The 25,029-nt window shown below is 34.4% G+C and overlaps 1 protein-coding gene across 2 annotated transcripts in view; it reads right to left on the bottom strand.

Moving 5' to 3' along the window:
* Positions 1 to 25,029, bottom strand: part of TMTC2 (transmembrane O-mannosyltransferase targeting cadherins 2) — a 409,914-nt gene that overhangs the window by 180,203 nt on the left and 204,682 nt on the right. For both annotated transcript variants that reach the window (XR_009451272.1, XM_059683726.1), the window contains exon 4: positions 4,958 to 5,072. Coding sequence is in view for 1 of the 2 variants with exons in the window: in XM_059683726.1 (XP_059539709.1) it covers positions 4,958 to 5,072 (115 nt within the window). In the remaining variant the exon portion in view is untranslated. The remainder of the gene's footprint in view (positions 1 to 4,957; positions 5,073 to 25,029) is intronic.

Genomic DNA, 25,029 nt, shown 5'->3' with positions numbered 1-25,029 from the left:
GTCATGTGAAGTAATGCATTTCAATAAATTGGGCAATATAAATAGAAGGCTGAATATAAGGATGTGCAATGAGTGTACGATGTACATCTATTGCTACTAAGAGTAGAAGTAAGTACTACTTTAAATTTCACATTATGTGACTATTATCTGTAAGCATGGATTGACATGGTATCAATAGTTTATAATTAATGAATTTATTTATGTTTTTAAGAACTATTTTTAAAAATTGAATTTTAGGGAATGAGGACGGGAGAGAGAGAAACATCAATGTGAGAGCAGAGCATTGATAGGCTGCCTCCTGCATGCCCCCTATCAGGGATTGAGCCTGCAACCTGGTCATTTGCCCGGACCACGAATGGAACCTGCAACCTTATGGTGCAACCTTATGGTGCATGGGACGATGACTAACAAACTCAGCCACACTGGCCAGGAATAATTTAGACATTTAATAAGGCTTTTTGATGCAATTTCTTCTTCAAAGCAACTCTTACCTCAGTGCTACAAATCCACTGATAATCTTTCTAACAAAATTCTACAGCATGAGTTCAGTAAACAGAGTAACTGACATAAAAAGTTAATTTATATTCTCTATTAGATTTAATTTCAAATATTCTACATGTAAAGGTTATTTGAATTAATGTTTTTTCTGAATTTGAAAGATATACATTGAGGGTTTTTTCTCACACCTTTTGTTTATTCTGTAGAAATGTGATTTTATGGATATAGAGTTAACTTTTTTCTTAATCTCTTAAGTTCAAATTCCAGCTCCTCTACTATTTGTGTGACCTTAGAGAAATTGCCTCTGAGTTTCATTTTCCTCATATTGTAGGCTTCAATTAAAGACAAACTATGATAATATTTGTAAAGAATTAAGAAGAGTGCTTGGTATATGTAAGTAATTCAAGTAATTGCTATCAAGAAAAAAGAATCAATATTATCCCATTCATTTATTAAAAAGATATATAACCATTTATATGCACCTCTCATGTAGAACTTGATATTAATACTGGAAAAAAAACTGTCCTCAAAGTTTAAAGATATTATCAGGCAATGCTGCCCAACTTCAGATATAACAAAATATCATTTATACAAGTATTTACTTAATAATTTTTCAAATTATTTTTATCTATCCTGACATAGAACAATATTTAGATGTGCTTTTAAATGTGGTAGTCATACTTTTTAAAAAATTTAAACATAAAATTCAATATACAGGGACTAATTTAGGATTCTCTCTGAACTCCTAGAATCATCCTGTGACTGGTCAATGTTGGTGTACCTCCCTTTAGTAATAACTGCTTGTGGGTTTTTTCTAATTTGTCTTTATTGTTGAAATTATTATAGAAGTCACCTTTTCCCCCACTGACCACCTTCACCCTGCTCCTGCTCCCCTCCCCAGGCCTTCACTGCACTACTGTCTGTGTCCATGGGTTATCCATATATGCATATAAATTCTTTTTTAAACTCTTCCCACCTCCCCTCTTTCCTTGAGATTGGTCAGTCTGTTCCATATCTCTGGATCTATTTTGTGAAGTTACATAATCATATATATCTCCCTAGTAAAAATTTCTAACAATATGAAAAATTTTAATAATTTACAAAGCAGTGCTTTATGAACACTGAATTCGTTTAAAAAAATCCAGGTTGCTGACTAAAAGTACAGGATTTAACAGAAGTGTATAATTTCCAAAAGCTTTTAAAATTCATCAGTGAATATGAGTATTTCATGCAACTAATACATATTCATTCATTTCAGGCTTTTGTCGTAAACCATCTTTAAGACACATAACTATAACTGATGATATGAAAAGTAATTAAAACCTGCTATTACGCCGAAACCGGTTTGGCTCAGTGGATAGAGCGTCAGCTTGCGGACTGAAAGATCCCAGGTTCGATTCCGGTCAAGGGCATGTACCTGGGCTGCGGGCATATCCCCAGTAGGAGATGTGCAGGAGGCGGCTGATCGATGTTTCTCTCTCATCGATGTTTCTAACTCTCTATCTCTCTCTCCCTTCCTCTCTGTAAAAAATCAATAAAATATATTTAAAACAAAACAAAACAAAACAAAAAAAACCAAAACCTGCTATTACCACAAAGGAGCATTATCAGGTTAAGTTTACCTACTGGTAAGATTGAGCAAAGCAAATTCATTTTCTTTCAGGATTTGAAATAGAACAAGGAACAATTTCTATACATCAGAGAGAATTATGTATTAAAAATAGCATATACATATGAAAAGAAAATTTTTCCCCAAATATTCTCTAAACTATCTTTGAGAAAACTTCCTACCTATATAAATAGGTAGAAAAGAAAAAGTTTGTTCCTAGAGAAATATGATACCATATATTTATAATATTATGGGTTGTAAAAGACCTATCTTGGTTCATTTTATTGATATTTGATTTTAAAAAACATTGAAAAATTCCCTATTTTGAAATATAATTATTGAATATCAGATTTCTGTCAATGACATGGGTTACATAACCTAATACATTGAAATCATTGTCAACACTTCTTGTGGAATTTAAGCCTTTCCCTTTGAATTAACAGTTAAATGTAGTTTTAAAAAAATAAAACCCTGTCATTATTAGTAAAAATATTATGGAGCTATCTATGGCATTTATGACATAGCTGGTTTTACTACATTTAGTGGGGGGGGGGGGGGACACAAACTGATTGTGTTTCTTGTTAGCAATCATTTCTCCAACAAGGATTTTTCATTCGGGTTTGGGAAGGTACATACATATACTTTCATAGTTTATGTATGTATCTAGATAGTGGAGTTTTAAAGGTGCAACTTTTAGATTACATGTAAATTGAATTTATCTAATAGAATAAATTTTCTCTTCTCAAAAAAGAATAAGCCTAGATAGATACATTTCCTTTTTTCTTTCAACCTTTGCCCAACAGGTATCCACAAGAGATAGAGAACTGTGGATAAAAGAGAGAAAAATAAGATCAAAACAGAGATGCTAGTTGTTCAGCTTATTTTCTCCCCCAAAATGTATGAAGAATGAACACCATAAGAAAACTCTCATCCCATATTGCAAGGCAAGAGGCCCCTTTGACAACATTACTTTCATATACAAAAAAAAATAAAAACTAAAAAAGGAACATTTGTGTAAATTTATCAAGTTGATAAGGTTTTTTTCATGAAATAAAGATTCTATTAATCAATAATATAGTTACATCACAATATTTAAATGGAGATGTGGGAAAAGACTTTGTAGGAATATCAAGATATATTTATTCAAGTAAAAAAAAAAAGATGTAAACTAAATTATGTCAGGGAAATGGATGGTGATATATCTGGTGAGCATGAAACACAGCAGAGAGCAACAGGGGTTGTGCAAGCTGGAAAGGATGTGTCCCGTCTGAAAGCCTTCCAGGTGAAAATAGAAAAAATTAAATCTGTGCAGGTCAACACAAAACACACGCTGACCTAATTTAGACCACAGGCCATGAGATTGAGACGCCAGTGTGAAGGCCTGGGGTGGGGGGCAGGGACCGGCTAGCAGGCGGAAAAGGGGGACATATGTAATACGTTCAACAATCAAGATAAAAAACAAAGCAAAAACAAGGTAAATATATAAACAGGAAATTAAACTGAGCTCACCCTGTCTGCTTGACGTTAAAAATCTAAATCTTTTTTCCTGTTAACTTTTATTTTACCTTTTTATCTGTGTTTTTAGATTTAGACAGTACAAAAGACTTAGATGCCACCAGGACATAAATACATGCTAAAAATTAGAGCTGACAGATAACTCTGATATTGTCAATATTACATAGTATTCATTAGTCACAGCAGTGACATCTTATTCTGCCTGGTCCCTTCCAGCAGGGCATTGGTACTCCAATCCACTCCCCTTCACTCCACTTCCCTCCTCTCCACTCCACTCCACTCCAACTTCGGTGGCACTGTCAACAGTGGTATCTTATAGCCCCTGCCACACTGCCCAGTGTTTCACCCAAGAGAGGACACATAACCCCAGGAAGATATAGCAAGAACTTTTTACAGGATTAATAGAGACACCAAGACAATCTCTTCTGAGACTGAGGAGTCAGGATGTTATACACATAACAGTATAAGAATCATCTTTCCCGTTGATATAGACAGAGTCCCACAAAGAATGAAGCGAACCTAGAGGAATCAGAGCCACAGAATGTAGACAAATTCTTGCAGCATAATAAAGCAGCTGGATCTAATTGTGCCACATCTAGTTAACGGCAGGAATTTTCAGTTATGGGAGTTCATAAAACCTCTCCTGTGTTTAAGCAAGTTTAGACTACGTTTCTATTACTTATAAACAAAAGTGTCATAAATATAAGAGGCCAAAAAGGGGATTTTGGTTAATTTGCATTTACCCATTCACATCTCACTGTACCCCTAGAGACTTTCTATTTAAAGAACAAAACCAATTTTTCCCCTAGGGATTTTTCTAATCCAATGTACACAAAGATTCTAAATTATCCAATTATCCCAACCTAATTATTAGTACCACTGGAGAGGGGACAAATAAAAGAAGAGCCGTTATCTTATTCACTAATACATGTTCTACATATACTTGGAAGCAATTTTTTAATAGAGGATAAAATCTATTATTACTAATAGTCAAGATATCAATTATATAAATTATCAACCATAGCAGGTTTATTTTATGAACCCATCTAAGTATTAATGGAACAAATTTTTTAAAAATTTAAAAGCATTTAAACCAATTTTTGTTACATGGCACAGTACTTCAGTTGTGTCACATCAATACACATGAATATCAATGAGGTGGCCCATAACAAGGAAGTCACAAATACCATCCACCTACTAGTCTCTGAGGTATGATTAATGAAAAGACTATTTCAGAAAACAGTTATCATCTCCATCTCCAGCAGTTAAATCAATAGTCCCTCTCGCCACAGGTTTCAAAGATGAACCAAACCAGAGAAAGCAATGCATACTCACAAATTATAAAGCATGTCAGCCATGTTGCTACGGTAGTACAAAGCATTCCTATAGGCGCTTTCAGCTTCGGAAATTTTGCTCTGACTCTTCAGAACATTTCCAAGGTTACCCCATGCTGCCAAGAAGAGAAAGAAGTATTCAGGCTGAGTATCAATCCAATTATACGTGACATAGTATCAGGCCATCAGGAAGTACCACGGGGAGAGAAAAGCTTCATAAAACATTTTTAAGATGGAAAATTTATTTCCTTTATACTCTAACATTTCATCAAACCAGAAGATTAAGTGCAACCAAAGCCTAAAAAAATCTAAAGTAATTATTATGTCTCAAAGCTGATACACATATACAGTTCATCATAAGGCCAAGAACAATGTTATCTTAAGATCACCTACAAAGACTTCATGGTCTTTCGAATTTCAGTAGGGGTCTTCATGGCCTGAAATTACTGTATGCTAACTGGGCCAGAAACTGTAAGAAATCACCTTAAAATAAACAAAGATCTCATTCAAATATTTAAAAACTGATAAATGACATAGGAGAACTGGGAATGAAAAGCAGGAAAACTAAACAAGATCAAAGCTATAAAGAGGCTTAATGGGCACTGGGACATATCAGTAAAGCATGCTTCGTAAAACAGTTAAGTATAATAAAGTTCTTTTATACCCTTCCTGCTAACAAACACATTTCTGTGAAAAGCAGTATCCCAGTATTTCCACATATAATCATATTAAAAGAATCTATATTTTGTGTGCCCTTTGTTTTTCACCCCAAATAATCATGATTTCTCAACATTAAAAAGAATAAAAGTCATAATTCTTTTATCAACAGCTGCCCATATAGCATGACTCTCAAGTAGAACTAGCCCTCAAACTGGGATGCTTCTCTTGTCTTCCTTCCTTCGCACAAAGAAAGATGGGGTGTCAAGTCCTAAAACTAGAATCCCTCACATCTAGATGGGGATGGGAAAGTTTGTGTCAAGATATATTTGGGTGATTACTGAGTCTACCTGAAGAATGAAAGCAGTTTTTAAGTATCATTTTTTTAATGCCTAAGTATAGAATCTTTCAAGCCCAGATGTGCTTATGTGCCCTATAATTTAACAGTCTGTGTCTCAGTTTACTCATCTGTAAAGTGGGAATTAGTATCTCATGGGCTTTGTGATATTAATAAATTAGTTAGCCGGCGTGGCTCAGTGGATGAGCACCAACTATGAACCAGGAGGTCATGGTTCAATTCCTGGTCAGGGCACACGCCTGGGTTGCAGGCTTGATCCCCAGTGTGGAGTGTGTAGGAGGCAGCTGGTCAGTGATTCCCTCTCATCATTGATGTTTCTATCTCTCTATCCCTCTTCCTTCCTCTCTGAAATCAATAAAAACATATTTTTTAAAGTTAGTAATATATGTAGAGTGTTTAAGACAGTGTCTGACACATGGCAAACAATAAACATTTGCTATTACCATTGATATTGTTGTGGTTGATGCTCTGCAAATTAAAGAGTCAAGCATCGATTATAGAAAAAATGTCAAATATTATACACTTTATGCATATTATCTACACAGAATAATAATCTTTTGTATTTGGAAAGACAAATACCTCCTTTTGCTGCTGAAGGAAAAAAGAGAAAAAGGACTGAACTTAACAATTGTCCCAACCTAATAATGCTACATGCACCATGCCACAAACTTAAATACATCAACTGAATTCTCAACACAGTCCTGAACACAAATATTATGCCCACTCTTTGGATGAGGAAACAGATTCAAGGAGAAGTTAATACTGGAGTACTAATTACAGGAGGGATTCCAAACCAAGGCTGGCTGTTTGCTGCCCTCCACCTAACATTTTAATACCACATTTCATTTTCCACTGCAAAACGACATTCACACACTATGCTTTAGGCCTTAATATTATGTCTATAGAAACTGAATCCTTAAATTGAAATATAAAAGAGGTAATTTAAATTACTGTCAAATTCGAACACTAAATGCAACAACAAAAAATACAAAGTAGGGAAAACAAATAGTAAAATAAATTATAATTATTTTCAAACTTAATAGGCATAATACCATGTGTATATGTAGGCCCTCACCTACAAATTAATGAATCATGACTCTACAGAAACTTCTAACACCCAGGCTATTTTTCAACCCACCTCACCTCTCCCAAAGTTCTGATTTGATTGTGACATTTATAAATGAAACCATATTTACATTAGAATCACTCCAGAGAAATGCATCCAAATATTATTTTAAGCATCAGGAAAACATCATTAGGATGCTATACCATCTAAACCATAGTCCTAGACCATGCTCAAAAGAACATTATATTTTAAGGCGTATTTCCAGAGAAAGAGATTGACATATTTTTTTTCAGATAGCTATACCTCAATTAAATAATAAACTAACAAGCATTCCTCTTGTTAATAGCCAACAGACATATGTATAGAATATATGTTCACTCATTTGGTTGCTTGTTCATTTATTCATTCAGAAGTATATTCATTTACTAAACAGATGTTGGTTAATCCCCTCTTTTGTGCCAGGTACTTCCTTAGGGACTGCACACTTAGAAATGTACAGACATGCACTCAGAGCTTATGTGTGAAGTAGGGAGTGAAGTGAGATGGGAAAGGGAGAACCACACAAAAGAACAAATGAATGAATGAATGGATGAATGATAAGTGCTACAAATAACATAAAAGAAAGACAGAGTCCACGAAGCTAATTTAGACAGAGATAACTTACAAATAGGGAAATAGGTTTGATCTCTAAGGAATAAAGGATAAGAAGACAGACTTACAAAGACTGATGAGTCCAGATAAGGGGAATTGTTAGACTAAAGGATATAAAGCAAGAATGCATTTGATTATTTCCAAGAACAACAAAGGCTAGCCAGTTGAGTAGTGGCAAGATGAAAAGAAAAGCCATGATGAAGTGACAGAGGCAAGCAGGAGTCCTTCAGGATCTGCTAAAGTCTGAGGGTTACTTGACTTGCAATGGGTGGGGGAGAGCTTTCAGAGAGGAGATTTGTGATATATCTTAATGTATTTGAAAAGATCACTCTGCCTCTTCTGTGGAGGAGGTACTCACTGCAAGGGAATAGCACTCACTGCAAGGGAATAGCACTCACTGCAAGGGAACAGCACTCACTGCAAGGGAATAGCACTCACTGCAAGGGAATAGCACTCACTACAAGGGAATAGCAGAACGAACAGAGAGACCAAAGGTAGCTGCAGTGAATGAAGAGGGCAAGAGTAGGTGGCTTCCACTGCGACAGGCAGCAGACAGAGAGGGCTATTTCAAAGAGAGACTACAATTAAGAAATTAAGCCCCAGCCAGTTTTGCCCAATGGATAGAGCATCGGCCTGTGGATTTAAGGGTCCCGGGTTTGATTCTAGTCAAGGGCACATACATTCTGGTCAAGGGCATGTACCTCAGTTGCAGGCTCCTCCCTGGCCTGGGCCCTGGTTAGGGTTCATGCAGGAGGCAACCAATCATGGGCAAGGTTATCTGTGGCAAAGCTACAAGGTAAAACTAACTTTTTTATTTTTTGTCCAAATGAAATCTCTCACAATCTCTCACATCTTTATAATTAAGTCACTACCCTGGGTGACTCGGGGTGGGGGGTGGGGGGAAATTCTGCAATTAAGCATATATTTTAAAACAATTTTAATTGCTTTTGGATAAAAGAGAAAGAGAAGGAGGGAGAGGAGGAGGAAGAGGGGAAGAAGGGAACAGGTTAGAGGGAGGGAGAAACATACAGAATCTGGTAGAACACCAGCTTGAGGTCAGATTACTGAGACCATGATAAATACGAAAAAGCAAGACTACTTCATAATTTTATTAAATGAAAAGAGAAAAGGGTCACTGTATAACAATCCACAAAATATCAAACATCCCTCGCTTGCTAGAAATGATTTATTTATCCAGTCATAAAATGGTCACAGCATCAAGTCTAAAGGACACACCTCATTCCTTATAACTTCTCCGAAATCACCCGACCAGAGTCCGGTTCCAACTACAGGATATGTAATGAGACACCACAGGGTCTCCATGGTACACTGGTCCCTCAGCATAAGAAGTAAGTCACCTTCCTTACCACAGTGTGTGCCTGTGGTCTTCAGCGAAAGCACACTGACATCAAGGATTTCATCACACTCAAGTCTGAAAACAATGCCACTTAAAAATCCCCTCTCCCTTAGATAACTGTTCTTCAATACAGTGTTTACAAAAACATATTTTAGGTTTTTAAAGTAAGAGCTGCCAAAACAAAGTCTAAAACTGACGCACACATTTTTGGCGTAAAAACTGCTATCGCCATTTCCAAATTTAAAGGCGATTGATTTTTGCATCAATAATACCAAAACTCAATGCTAACATAAAGATTAATACAAAAAATAGAAAAGCATCCTAAACCATATGACCTAATAAAAATCCCACCAGCAGTCAAATAGTAATTCTTTTCATGAAAGTTGTTCATTTATCATGTTTCAATAATAAAACAAAAAGTAAAAATCATTGTTGAATTGAGAGATCATTTAAAATCTAGCTAATGCAGATATATTCCAGTTTAAAGGAAAATATATTAAGGTGGAATACAAAATGTACATCTTAAATAGGCTAATATGATGATTTCATGTGTACACACTTAACCTATAGAGTTATTAACCTATAGAGTTATTAACCTATAGAGGAAAGACAAAATAAATACCAAGCATTTTAACTAATACTCAAATTTATTAGTAACTCAGAGAAATGCAAATGATGACAAAATATAATTTCTACTCAGATTGGCAACAAATAGAAAATTGGATAAAGACAAGCACTAGTAAGGGAAGGACCCGGTGCAGAGTTGGTGGCAGTGCAGCCTGGGCCAGCCATTTGTTATCCTATCTGACAATACTCAGACAAATCAACGAATGTCATTCCTAAGTCAAGGACAAACTCTGACCAGCAATCCCATTCCCAGGGAAATTCTCACCTAAGAGAACACATAGAGGGTGTTTAACCTTAGTTTTGCTTGATAGTAAAGTAACTGATTGTCTACCCTGGGAGTACTATGTGGGACATAGACTTTATGGATTACTATGCAGCAACAAATTCCATGTAAACACTGTAACATGAATGGACCTTAAAAAGGTCTACAAAGTGACAAAATATTGGATGCATTCCATGTCACAACACCGGTTATAAATATTAAAATTTCATTTGCACCCAAGACATCACTGCGCAATTTATAAGAGTATATCATAAATTGAAGGATGCAAATTAAGTACATTGAAGGAGCTGCCTATAGTACAAAGGGAAGATGAACTTAGCAATAGAGATAAAAGCAAATAAATATATGAATCAAAGACAGGGAACTTGCAGGGATCATCCTGAAAACATGCCACAAGCCAAAGAAGAAAATTAAACTAACACCCTGCAGCTGGGTTCAAGCGGAAGGGAGAAACGAAAAATGAAAGTCACACCCACATTCTTTTAAATAGAGATGGAGTTATCCTATATCCTACTTAAGGAATAAAGGGTTTTAACATTCCCTAAACTTTTTCTTGTACTAAAACAATTCAAAACAGATGTTTGGGATTATCTTCAAATTTTCACTTGGTAATTATACTTTGGACTTAAAAGATCTTGTATTTTCATTAACATGTAATGTCATTTACATTTTTAGGCCCATATATTTTATTTAGGTGTTCAACTCATGTGGTGATTTTTTTCAAGTACAGTTTTATTGAAATAAAATCCTCAATTACTATTGTTCTTCCAAGAAATTCTGATGAAGCCCAAAAGTAGTACCCATGCTTTAAAGTCTGTATGTCAGCAGACAAGTGTGGGCAGATGAATTCAATTCACACTTGAAACTCAGAAGATAATATAATAAATCACTTATTTGAAGTTCAAAAATATATAATTAGTTATTTCTAAAATATCAGAGTAACTTATCAGTTTTCCCCAATAGTGTTTCAAAATATTTAGGGTACTCATTTTATTCCTGTTGTTTTACAAAATGAGTATTATAAGTTGTTCTTATATGGGTTCAAGGGGACTACTGTCTGATCTCATGGCTTTTCCTTGCAGCACTATAAATCTAAATGGCATTAAAGAAAAGGAAAAGAAGGGACAAGAGTAGGTACAGAAGTAACATACATATATATAAGTCAAGGACAAATCCGACCAGCAATCCCATTCCCAGAGAAATTCTCACCTAGGAGAACACATAGAGGGGATATATATATATTAATAAAAGCCTAGGTGGCCCTCATGCATGATGTCATCACAAGATGGCCACACGCACAGCGGAGGCAGGGCCCGGCAGCCACTCCGCATGGTGAGGCCTGGGTATCCCGTGGCTCGGCGCAGTATGGAGGAGGCAGGGCCCTGCAGAGGAGGTGGGTTGCAGCAGGGGAGGGCAGTTGGGGGTGATCGGGCCAGCAAGGGGGCAGTTAGGGAGTGATCAGGCTGGCAGGCAGAAGTGGTTAGGGGCAATCAGGCAGGCGATCGGTTAGGAGCCAGCAGTCCCGGATTATGAGAGGGATCCCAGATTGTAGCGGGTACAGGTCAGGTTGAGGGATACCTTCTGTCCCCTGTGCATGAATTTCATGCACCAGGCCACTAGTATATGATAATAAAAATCAAAAAGGTGTTTTCATTTACTTAAAACTTACTATTTGATGGAACTCCCTTTTGACCCAGTGATCCCACTTCTAGGAATATATTCCCAGAAATTAGAAACACCAATCAGAAAGGATATATGCACCCCTATATTCATAGCAGCACAATTTACCATAGCTAAGGTTTGGAAACAGCCTAAGTGCCCATCAGCAGATGAGTGGATTAAAAAACTGTGGTATATCTACAGAATAGAATACTATGCTGCTATAAAAAGGAAGGAACTTCTATCATTTGCAACAGCATGGATGGACCTGGAGAGCATTATGCTAAGTGAAATAAGCCAGTTAGAGAAAGATAAAAGATAAAATTCTGATCTCACTCATTTGTGAAATGAGTCCAGAACTTACTGATCCTAATAAAAACCTTTGAGGTATATTACTATACCTATTTCATTGATGAGAAAACTGAGGTTAACTCATTTAGTAGCAAAGCTAATGAGCAGGAAGATCCAGATCTGTTTCCAGGCATTGGAATCTACTTAGAGGTAAGGCTGTCTCACTCTTTCAATATTGCATTTGAATACAAAGTAGAATAGTATATTATAATAATATTTTTACATATTTAATTGAGAGACTAAAGTATAAAATGAAAATAAAATAAATCATCCAAATATGTCATTCCCTCAGAACTGCTAAGGGTAAAATTAAACTATCTGGTCCCAATTTTTACATAATATATTTTCCATACCAAATAATATATTAATTATTTTACATCTCTTTGGGAATTTAACTTCAAATATATCCCATTTTCCAGTTAACTCATTGGAAGTAGAACATCCTGTACCTGTGTAAACAAATGGGTGCTGCTCAAAGATGCTGGAGACTTAGGGAACTTTATTACGATTTTCTAAGTGCCCTGAAGATACCTTATGCATGACAGAGATGTAATAAGCAAAGTTTAACAAGTACATATGACTTGTCTAACATGATTTCCTAAGATTAACAATATATGATGATAACTTGAACAGAAGGCAAACTGATACTACTACATATTGCTGGAAAAGCTTTAGAAAATCTGATCTGTGAAGTTATTTTACTTTCAAAAGTAAAACTAAATTTTTCTGTTAAAAAATCAGAAAGGGAAGAAGTAGTAGTAATTCTTATATCTCAAGGGCCCTTCAAACTGATACTCAATTGTATCCAAAGGGTATCCATTTACTAAGAAACTTGACCTTCATTCACAAAGAAAGCCCCTCTTGTACTTAGTCCAGAATCTGCCACCGTTTATTTTATGTTCTTTGAAAGGCAGAAAAAACAATTAAATACTCCCACCTTGCTAAAGCTGTTCGAAAGAGAAAATCAAATGTGAGTGCCTCCTAGAAATAATGTCATCTACAGCAATAAATATCTCCATTCAAATACATAGTAGTTCCAAGTTTACACAGCAAAAACAAACTTACTTTAAAATGACTACCGCAATTTCTAATCTCTGATATAGTTCACAAAATCAATGCAGGGTGATTAGAGTAATTTATTTCAAGAATATTTTTAATTTACATAAAAAGTTTAAAGATATTAGGTATTTTTATTAGAAAAGTTAAAATAATTTTCTTATAATTCTGGCATACATTGCTCTTAAAATTAGCTAAAATTATAATTTTCTTTATGTTATTACTTTAAACTTAGCTACATAGTATTCAGGTCTATATGAGCAATTATGTTTTTTTGTATTATAACATCCGCATTTTCACTTCACTAGTTCAATGAACACAGTCATCAAAATCAGTAAGGACTCATTTTTCACTTTTACCTTCACTTTTAATTTATTTTCACCTCAGAACTTTAATATATGTCTTTAGTTCCTATATCAAAATCTTGAGTTCTATGCAAATTTTGATAAAACTGAAGCATCTAACTGCATTAAATAAGCTGATAAATACTCATTTTTGTTTCCTCCAATTTTCAGTTCTTATTTGAAATCAGCATGATACCACCAAAAAGGGTTAAAAATTGAAACTATATCAGTTATCTGGGCCAGACTAGCTGCAAAAGAAAACAAAGTCAGGCGTGTCTAATGTATTTGATAAGAATTATTTCTATTTAGTTTAAAGATCTATTTTTAATTTTGTGTGTATATTTTATATTTTGTTCCTCATAACAAATAATATCATACAGTTGGTATTAGATGAGGAAATTGTGATTCAGAAAAGTGGCACTCAAAAGGATAAAGAGAAGAAAGGAAAGGGAGAGAAACACATTGGTGAAGGTTGTCAAGGTTAATATTACTTAACCTCAACGGAGCTAAAAGTTGTATCTGTCTTCCGGGTTCCAAAGCTTTTACTTTTAAATTCTATGGAACACCTAGATTTGTCATCCAAAAAATGGTATTATCAAGGGTATAATATTTTAAAATATAAGGTTAATTATGTTAAACGTTTTAATCACAATGGAGAGGGGCAAAAGAAAAACAGAAGGCCAAGGGAGGGGGGAAAGAGCCACTTAATTCCATGGAACTTAAGATAAACGTGACTGTTGTTTTTTCACCACAATGTTTTCCCAGTCCATCTCTTTGTAAAGATTGTGCGGGGTCTACATTGGTAGCCTGGGCTTTTCGCTAATTCTATAACAGTCATTTCATCCGACCCCAGGGAAACAGGAGCCCTTATAAAAGTCTGAGAATTTATTTTTCTTAAAGTAATTAGACCTTAGATTATTATAAAAAAGAATGTTAAGTGGGTTAAAAAACATGTGTAGTTAAAATCTGAAGTGGAAAAAGGGGAAATAATTTTATGATGACTATGACATCAGAATAACAGAATACTTACACATAATTCTAATTGTAGTAATTTTTTAATATGCAGTTATTTCTCTTGTTTCCCTATCTTTGGTTACTTCCGGTAGACCTGAAACTAAATGTATTTCTAATAAGGGGAAAAAGTATTTAAAAATGAAGTTAATTAGTATTTCAATAGTATGCTAATAATATTAACCTTGACAGACCATGTTTCTCTCCTTCATTAATGTGTTTCTCTCTCTCCTTTTCCTTTCTTCTCACTCTAAAATCAATAAAAACATATTTTAAATTTTTAATTTTCAAGTAAATCTGGGCCAATCATAACAAAGCTCAGGGCAACATTAAATACTGTAGAAGCCAATTTTAAAAAAAGAAAAATAATGGAGATTCTCATGATTACATTTTATAAAAATTTCTACTTCTGATATACAAATATAATACATCTCAAATACAGATCAATACACTAACATCTATTAACTTCTATATATTATATATTAACTTTTGACAGTTTATCAACTTAGCAGCTTGCATTTAATAGGGAAAAGGCATGCTAATATCAGAGAAAATGAGATTAGGAGTAAATAATCAGTAAAAATGCAAATTTAAAGAATCACATATTTACATGTGTAGAAAAATGTTTATGCATGTTAATAAGAGAAAACTGTTTTAAATAAGTATGAAATTTCTAAAAATAAATATCAATCACCTTTGCTATATGAACAAATCTTGGGAAACTATGATTTTAAAGTAATTTCTTCTGTACTTTCAGCTGACTATTAACAGAAGAGGGGATATTAATTTTTTTTTTGCCTTTTTTTCTGCTGGATAAGCAGATAAAGTTTCTTGAAAAGCTAAGTGAGGAGGACCCAAGATGGCAGAGAAGGTGGAAGTTGGACTCACCTTCTACCATGACCACATCAAAATTACAACTAAAGTATAGAAAAATCAACCTGTATGAACATCTGAGGACTAGCTGAACAGAATAAATAAATTTAGAGAGAACTTATACAAAGAAGTAAGCATAAAAAAAGTATAGAAACTGTAAAAAAAAAGTAAGAAATAAAAATACAATAACTAAAGTGAAGAATACACTTGAAGGAATCAACAGTGGGGATCAAATCAGCAATTTGGAAGACAAGGTAGCAGAAAACAATCAGAACAGGGGGAAAAAAGAATTTAAAACAATGAGATAGCTTAAGGAACTTGAGGGAGAACATCAAGCATAACATCTGTATCACAGAAGGAGGAGAGCATGCAAGAGACTGAGAAACTATTTGAAGAAATAATGACTGAAAACTTCACTAATCTAGAGAAGGAAAAAAATCCCCCAAGGACAGAAAGCAGAGAGTCCCAAACAATATGAATCCAAAGAGGCCCAAACCAAGACATCATAATTAAAATCGCTAAAGTTAAAGACAAAGAGAAAATCTTAAAAACAGCAAGAAAAGGACAGATAGGTACCCACAGGGGAGCTCCCATAAAACTGTCAGCTGATTTCTCAGCAGAAACTTTTTAGGCCAGAAGGGAATGTCATGAAATATTCAAAGTGATGAAAAGCAAGGACTGACAACCAGGTGGTCTACCCATCATTTAAAATTAAAGCAAAAATAAAGAGCTTCCCAAACAACAAAAAGCCAAAGGAATTAACCACTACCAAACCAGTATTACAAGAAATTTATTTGTTTTAATTATTATTACAAGATATGTTAAAGGGAGTTTTTTAAAGAAGAATAAAAGGAAAAAATTAGGAACATAAATATGAATGAAAAAAATGGCATTAACTAAGTACCTATTGATAATCATTTTAAATATAAATGGTTTAATGATCCTATGGTAAATGGTTTAAAGACACAGGGTAGCTGAATAGATTAAAAACAACAACAACAAGATAAAACAAGACCTACATATATGCTGTCTACAAGAGACCCACTTCAGATCAGAAGACACACAGAGTGAAAGTAAAGGGATGGAGAAAGTATTTCATGCACATAGAAACACAAAAATAGCTACAATAGCAATGCTTACATCAGATAAAACAGACTTAAAACAAAGACAATAAGGGGCAAAGAAGGACATTATATAATGATAAATGTCTTAATCCAACAAGAGGATATAATCCTTATACACATTTATGTACCCAAGACAGAAGCACCTAAATATAAAAGGCACATTTTGATGGACATAAAGGGAGAGATTGACAGTAACAATGTAATAATAGGGGGTTTTAACACCCCACTGACATCAAATCAACAAGAAACAGTGACCTTAAATGACACAATAGACCAGATAGATTTAATTGATATTTTCGAAGAATTGCACCCCAAAGCAGGAGGATATATATTCCTTCCAAGCGCACATGGAACATTTTTCAGGAAACACCACATGTCAGGCCACAAAACTAGGTCAATATATTTAAGAAAATTAAAATCATATCTAGCATCTTCTTTGGCCACATTAGTATGTAACTGGAAAGTAAATACATGAAAAAAACTGAAAACACATGGAGGCTAAGTAAAATGTTACTGAACAATAATGGGTTAATAAAGAGATCAAGGAAGAAATCAAAAGATACCTGGAGACAAATAAAAATAAAAACACAAATACTCAAAATCTATGGGACACAGCAAAAGCAGTCCTAAGAAGGAAACTCATAGCAATACAGGCCTATCCAAAGAAGAAGAAAAACCTGAAATAATCATTCTGAACTTACACCTAAAGAACCAGAGAAAGAATAATAACAAAGCCCAAAGTAAGAAAAGAAATAATAAAGATCAGAGTGGACATAAATGAAATAGAGTCTAAAGAAAAAAGATCAATAAAGCCAAGAGCTGGTTTTTTGAAAGTATAAACAAAATTGATAAGCTTTTAACCATACTCATCAAGAAAAAATGAAAGAATAACCCAAATAAAATCACAAATGCAGTAAAAGAGAAGTAACAACTGACACAACAGAAATACAAAAGATTATAAGAAAATACCACAAACAATAACATTGGCAATCTGAAAGAAATGTATAAATTTTTAAAAAAATAGAAATCTTCCAAGACTGAAATGAAGAAATAGAAAAACTGAACAGACCCAATTATAACCAACAAAATCAGAGCAACCATAAAAAAAAACTCCCAACAAACAGAAGTCCTGAACTGGATGGCTTCACAGGTGAATTTCACCAAACATTCAAAGAGGAATTAACACTCACCATTCTCAAAGTATTCCACAAAATCAAGGGGAGAGAATATTCCCAACCTCATTTTATGAGGCCAGCATTATCCTGATTTCAAAACCCGATAAAAACACTACAAAGAAAGAAAATTATAGGCCAATATCCCTAATGAACATAGGTGCAAAAACCCGCAACAAAATACTAGCAAACTGAATTCAGCAATACATTAAAAAGATAATACACTATACCACATTCAAGTGGGATTCATCCCTGGGATTCAAATGTTGATCCAGTATCTACAAATCAATTAGAGTGATACACCACATGAAAAAAAATGATAAAAATTACTAGTATATGATCATATCAATAGATGCAGAAAAAAGCATTTGAGAAAATCCAGCACCCTCTTATGATAAAAAACTCTCAGCAAAATGGAAATAAAAGGAACATAATTCAACATGATAAAGGCCATAGATGAAAAACCCACAGTTAACTCATATTCAATGAGGAAAAAGTAAAAGCATTTCCCTTAAGATCAGGAAAAAAAGAGGGATGTCCACTTTCACCACTCTTATTTAAAATACTATTGGAAGTCCCAGCCACAGCAATCAGACAAGAGGAAGAAATAAAAGGCATCCAAATTGGGGGTGGGGGTGAGGGGGAAGGTAAAACTGTCATTATTTGCAGACAATATGATATGACATAGAGAGAACCCTATGCCTGGCCTGTGTGGCTCAGTGGTTGAGCGTCAACCCACGAACCAGGAAGTCAAGGTTTGATTCCCGGTCAGGGTACTTGCCCAGGTTGCAGGCTAGATCCCAAGTTGGGAGCATGCAGGAGGCAGCCAATCGATGATTCTCTCTCATCATCAATGTTTCTCTCTTTCTCCCTCTCCTTTCCTTTCTCTGAAATCAACAAAAACACTATTATAAAAAAAAGAGAATTCTAAAGGTCCCACCAAAATACTACTAGAACTGATAAAGGAATTCAGTGAAATTCAGGGAACTGATACTATATAAAGAGAACCCTAAAAGTTCCAAGAAAATAATACAAGAACTGATAAAGGAATTCTGTATAGAGAGAAACCTAAAGGTTCCACCAAAATATATACTAGAACTGATAAAGGAATTCAGCAGGATACAAAATAAACATTTGAAAATTAGCACCATGTTTACACACCATTAATAAGCTATCAGAAAGAGAAAATAAGCAAACCTTCCCATTAACAATTGTACAAACAAAAATTAAATACCTGGAAATAAATTTAACCAAGGAAGTAAAAGACCTGTACTCAGAATAAGACATTAAATAAATAAATTAAAGAAGGTAAAAATAAATGGAAGCATATACCATGCTCATGGATAACAATAATTATCATTAATATGCCCATACTACCCAAAGCAATCTATAGATTCAATGCAATTTCTATCAAAATACCAATAGCATTTTTTTCACAGAGCTAAAACAAATAATCTAAAACTTTATATGAAGCCACAAAAGGCCCCAAATAGCCACAGCAATCTTGAGAAAGAAGATCAAAGTGGAAGGTATTCTGTTACCCGATATCAAACTATACTACAAGGCTACAGTAATAAAAACAAAGTATGGCACTGGCATAAAAACAGACACATAGATCACTGCAACCCAACAGAGAGCCCAGAAATAAGCCCGTGCCTATATGATCATTTAATGTATGATAAAGAAGACAAGAACAGACAATGGGGTGAAGGCAGTCTTTTCAATAAATGAGGTTGGAAAAATTGGACAGACATGCAAAAAAACTGAAACTAGACAACCTTCTTATACAATATACAAGAAAAACTCAAAATGTATTAAATACTTAAATGTAAGACCTGAAACCACAAAACTCCTAAAAGAAAACATAGGCAGTAAATCTCTGACATTTCTCTTACTAGTATTTTCCTGATATATCTCCTCATGCAAGAGAAACAAACGAAAAAATAAACAAATAGGACTATATCAAACTAAAAAGACTTTGCACAGCAAAGGAAAACATTAACAAAGTGAAAATACACCCTACTGAATAGAAAAAGATATTTATGAATGATATATCTGATAAGGATTTAATATCCAACATTTATAAAAAACTCAGATAACTCAACACCAAAAAGAAACAAACACCAAAAATTCAATTAAAAAAAATGGACCAAGGACCTGAACAGACACTTCTCCAAATAGGATATACAGGTGGTCAATAGACCTATGAAGAGAGGCTCACTATCACTAATCATCAAAGAAATGCAAATCAAAACCACAGTGAGGTATCACCTCACACCAGTCAGAATGGCTATCATCAGTAAACCAATAAACAATTTTTGGTGAGGATGGAGAGAAGAGGGAACCCTTGGGCACTGTTGGTGGGAATGCAGACTGTTACAGCCACTATGGAAAACAGTATGCCAGTTCCTCAAAAAATTAGAAATGAGACTGCCTTATGAGCCAGGAATTCTACTTCTGGGTATGTATGTGAAGAAACCCAAAACACTAATTCAAATAAATATATGCACCCCCATGTTCATTGCAGTGTTACTTATAATAGCTAGATAGGGAAGCAACCCACGTATCCACCAATAAATGAGTGAATAAAAAAGTGGCAGTACATATATATACAATGGAATATTACTTGGCCATAAAAATAAAATCTTACCATTTACAACAGCATGGATGGACCCAGAAATGTATTATGCTCAGTGAAATAAGTCAGACAAAGAAATACAAATACCATATGATGTCACTTATACATGGACTCTAAAGAACAAAATAAATGAACAAACAAAACAGAAAAAGACTCATACTTGTAGAGAATAGAATGATGCTTGCCAGAGGGAGTGGGGTTGGGATACTGGGTGGAAAAGGTGAAGAGATTAAGAAGTACAAATGGGTCGTTACAAAATAGTCATGGGGGTGTAAGGTACAGCATGGGGAATATCAGCAATAACATTGCAATGACTATGTATGGTGTCAGGTGGGCACTTGAAATAATGGGGGGGGGACACTTTGCAAAATATATAATCATCAAATCACTATGCTGTACATCTGAAGCTAATACAAAATAATATTTAAAAAAACTGTAAATGAAAATATTTGAAAAAGCAGTTAAGATTATAAAAAGAAAGGCTATGCAGCAAATACTTGAGTATAAAGCATTTTTGCATCCCTTGAAAATCTTAACACTGAATTAAATAATGTCGTTACTCATTTAACAGTCTTAAATGCACAACTCAGAAACTTCTACTGCCAGGCAGTGAAAGATAGCCAATCAGCAGAGGGGTAAGATAAATGGGAAGAATCAGGAAAAGCTTTAAATTCAGAAACATCAATGTGCTGAAATGACATTATCGCATCAACTGAGCAATATAAGAAAGAGAAGCAACTCTGATCTTAGCCAGATTGGATCCCAACAGGGCATTCTCAGAGCCATGAAAGGATCATTTATACCAAACACATCTACTGGACACATATTAGTGATTAACAAATATTACCAACTAGTAATTATGACCAGATATATGCTCTTATTGGCAGAAATCATATAATCTATCCATGAGTCCTAAATAATGCTGACATTCAGACTATTTATATGTCAGGTTGATTAAAACTCACAGGGAAACTGTATTTTTCTGTCAAATGGCCAGATATGGGGTTAGGTTATACCTCTTTAAACCAAAGTTGTTAACTTGAAACCTCAAAAATAAGTATCTACTCCAAGCTCAACTGGGAATGAGCTGAAAACCTACAGGCACAACCAAAACATGGCGGGCCTCTGACCACAGCAGAAAACAGCCTCTTGCTAGAACAACTGCACACACCACAGCACAGGGTATGGTGCTGGGAGGACTGCGGGGACTGTACAACCGGCCGCAGGAACTATCTCAACATCGTTGAAAATGTAACAGCAAAAGAGATTTTAAAATCCTGTTCCATGGCTTCCAAATAACAGAATTTCAAGAGCAAAAGTAATTTTATTATATCCTTGTGACTGGAGAAAAGAAAAATGCACAATCCATAGATTTATATGACATGCTTGTTTTCAATATGCAAGACCAGACACTTATTTCTCCTTTAAATTAATTTTCAACCGTCACATGAATGTGAACACCACCACTCATTCACTAATTTATCTCTAGAGCAAATATAACTTGATGCCATCCTTGGAAAGTATTCAGATTATTCCAAACCACTGTGAGTATGAGGTGCTCCACACAATTACTGCAAACCATGAAAGCTTATTGTAAAACTCAAAGAAAATAAGCCAACTGATAAAGTAAAACCAGATGATATCTTCAAAATATTTCAAAACTTCTCCTCTTTGCTGGTGGTCTCATAATATATAGTCTGGGAAATTTTCTCTAGTTTCCCAAAGAACAAGAATAGGAGGAGAAAAAAAAAATGTTTATCACATTTCCTTATTATATAAACTCCAAGTTGCAATACACAGAACCGCAAACATTGTAAGACTGTAAATTTCCTCTGCCATCAGCCCCAAACATTGTAAGACTGTAAGTTTCCTCTGCCACCCGGGCAAACAACTGCACTTAAGAAAAAAAGTGCACTGATGCCTCAGTAATCCGTCCTTGTCAAAACCTGCCTCTCAGGTGTTGTACTGCATATCTAATCCAGTTTTTCTTTCTGCACTTACCATTCCTAGAGAGAAAGTTTTCCTAATTATAATAGATGCCTATACAACTTCCAAAAGAGATGTTGATGTTGCTATTTTAATATAATATCCCATGGTATCTTGCATAAAGGAATTAAATTAAGCTGTTTAAAATGAATGAATGCTCAGAGTAGCAGCTAGTATTATTGGGGATTAGAATCCTAAATACAAGACACAATAAAGTTTCTAATATAGTTCTGCCCTCAAGATTTGTTTGTTCTTTTAAATTTCTTTCTGTCTATTGTTTGATCAAACCAGATTGTGCTTTCTGACTTGGAAAACAATATTATCATTTTTTAACTCAAAACTTTTTAATGTTTGAGCCTCACCTCACTTTTAGTAAGCACATAATATGCATGTTCCTGCTAGGTCCCCCTGGTTGATAATATTTTTAAATTACAAATAAATTTAACACTATTATTCAAAGCTAAAAATATTTTCAACACCCATTTGCATAACAGTGGGTCTCACACTTTGTATTAGTCATATTTTTATATAAAGTTATACGTATATAAATAGTCCTCTACAGCCAACCACTTTTCAATAATTATATGACTTGAAACATATCAGATTTTTCTGTAATCCCTGAACTTAAATGTTATCTTGTTTTAAATCCACTATCAATCATAATAGGTGTGTATGCATACTAAAGATAAAACTAAAATATACTACATGTCTTTTTGAAAATCTGCTACATCTGTAAAATTATCTGAAACCTTATATCACAGCAGGAAATAAACATATTTTCTTTTCCCCTTCTATGTTTTATACGGTCAAACACCTGTAATTTGATTTTGCATGAGATAGTGCTGTAATGTACTTTATAGCTTACTCTAGCAGCTTAGCTCTCTTTTGTTGAAGAATTAAAAATTTTAAAAGTATCTGCTATGATCTAAAACATACAATTCTATTCTCAAATATATCTTCTAACATAGCTAACCATCCCTGAATAGATACCAGATTTGAAGATATTTCTTAGGTTTCTCTTTCTGTGGCATAGTAGAACTCAATGGTCAGAGAGTCCCTCATTGTGGAGAACACATAAAAATGCTAAATAAACAATAAAAACATCTGTTAAGCAAGTATTAATTGAGAAAAAAAGTAAACATCCCAAGTCTAGAAACTGCATGAAAGCAGGAATGTAGAAGGATGAACAAGCGCCGAGGACGGCATCCACCCTGCATGTGTCTGATGAACGCTCTGATGAGCCAGGGCTTGGCCTTTCCATAGACTTGGCTCCAAATAGTAGGTTGGGTTGCGGAAACCACATAAATGCTAGACCCCTGAAAGGAAACAGCCTGAACAGATGAACTAAAAACAAACAAAAGGAGAAGGTGGATATTGTCTGCTCAACATATTTGGACAAACAGAAAAAAAATTCCCTGGAAATTCCTTTACATAAATCACCTTCACAAACTTTGAGGCAATACAACACCTGTCACCCAAAGAGTCTCAAATAAAAAATATGTTTTAAATTAAACTGAGGCAGGTATATGGGCGGGGGGGGGGGATACTGAGAACATTATTTACATAACGTTGTGCAAATACATTTGAAACTCTAGTTCCGTGGTCGGCAAACTGTGGCACGCAAGCCACATGCGGCTCTTTGGCCCCTTGAGTGTGGCTCTTCCTATGCCTTAGGAGTACGCTAATTAAGTTAATAACAATGTACCTACCTATATAGTTTAAGTTTAAAAAAATTGGCTCTCAAAAGAAATTTCAATCGTTGTACTGTTGATATTTGGCTCTGTTGACTAATGAGTTTGCCAACCACTGCTAGTTGAACTAAACAAAATCTGGGGGAGGGGGGTGGGGATAGGGGTGGGGGGGCGGGGGGTGAAGGGATGGAAATGTCTAGCAAAATTGATCCAAAAATTAACCAGAATGTTTCCAAAATCATACAAGAAGTTAAATCAATAGAAACATATATGCCTTCTCATACACAAAACATCATGCTTAGTCATTCTACCAAATGACTAAGTATCCAGGTACATTCTACCAAATATGTATGGGAAGTGGTACTCTAATCTTTTATAAAATCTTTCAGGAAACAAAAAAAGAAGTGATACTCTCAAACTGATTCTATGATGCTAATTGATTCTAAAACGAGAAAATGACAGAACAATATTGGAACCGCCAACCTCACACAGGACTATGGGGGAAAAACAAATTTAGACGAATATAAAAATGAAAATGCATTATAACGAACTCCTCCGCCTATTCCAGGGATGCAAAGCAACTTCAACATTAGAAAATATGTTAGTGTGAATTATCAAATTAACAGATGGAGTGTAAAAATACATGTCATTATCAATACAAATTCAGAAAAAAAAATTAAACTAGAAATAAACCTCTACAGATCAAAATTATCTACAGAAAACCTATAAAATGCACATAGTTAATAGTGAAATATTAAAAATTCTTTTTAAAATAAGAATGAGACAAAAACCTGTTGTCATCGCTTCTGTTTAACACCGTAATGAGGTTCTAACATCAAGTAAGAGAAATGAATTGAAAGAAACAAAACCGAAATAAGAAAAAGTATGAGGGAAGGACTTCAAAGATACTAGTAATACTCAAGTTGCAAAATGGGTATTTGTTTTAGCAATATTCTTTAAATAGTACAAATATAAAGTGTATATGTGTACATGTATCTCAATGAGCAATGTATTTCATAAATATTTAATAGAATGTTAGAAAACTTAAGAATCAAATACAATAGCTAATATGGATATGAAATTAATTTAAATTTATACTTTTTAAAAATTATATGCTAGTTTCAATTCCTTTAAAATATAACTGACAAATTTATTCAATCTAAGACAAC

This window comes from Myotis daubentonii, chromosome 2, assembly GCF_963259705.1.
Source record: "Myotis daubentonii chromosome 2, mMyoDau2.1, whole genome shotgun sequence".
Classification (NCBI taxonomy): Eukaryota; Metazoa; Chordata; class Mammalia; order Chiroptera; family Vespertilionidae; genus Myotis; species Myotis daubentonii.
The sequence above is the reverse complement of the archived record's forward strand: the minus strand, read 5'-3'. Positions and strand labels throughout refer to the sequence as shown.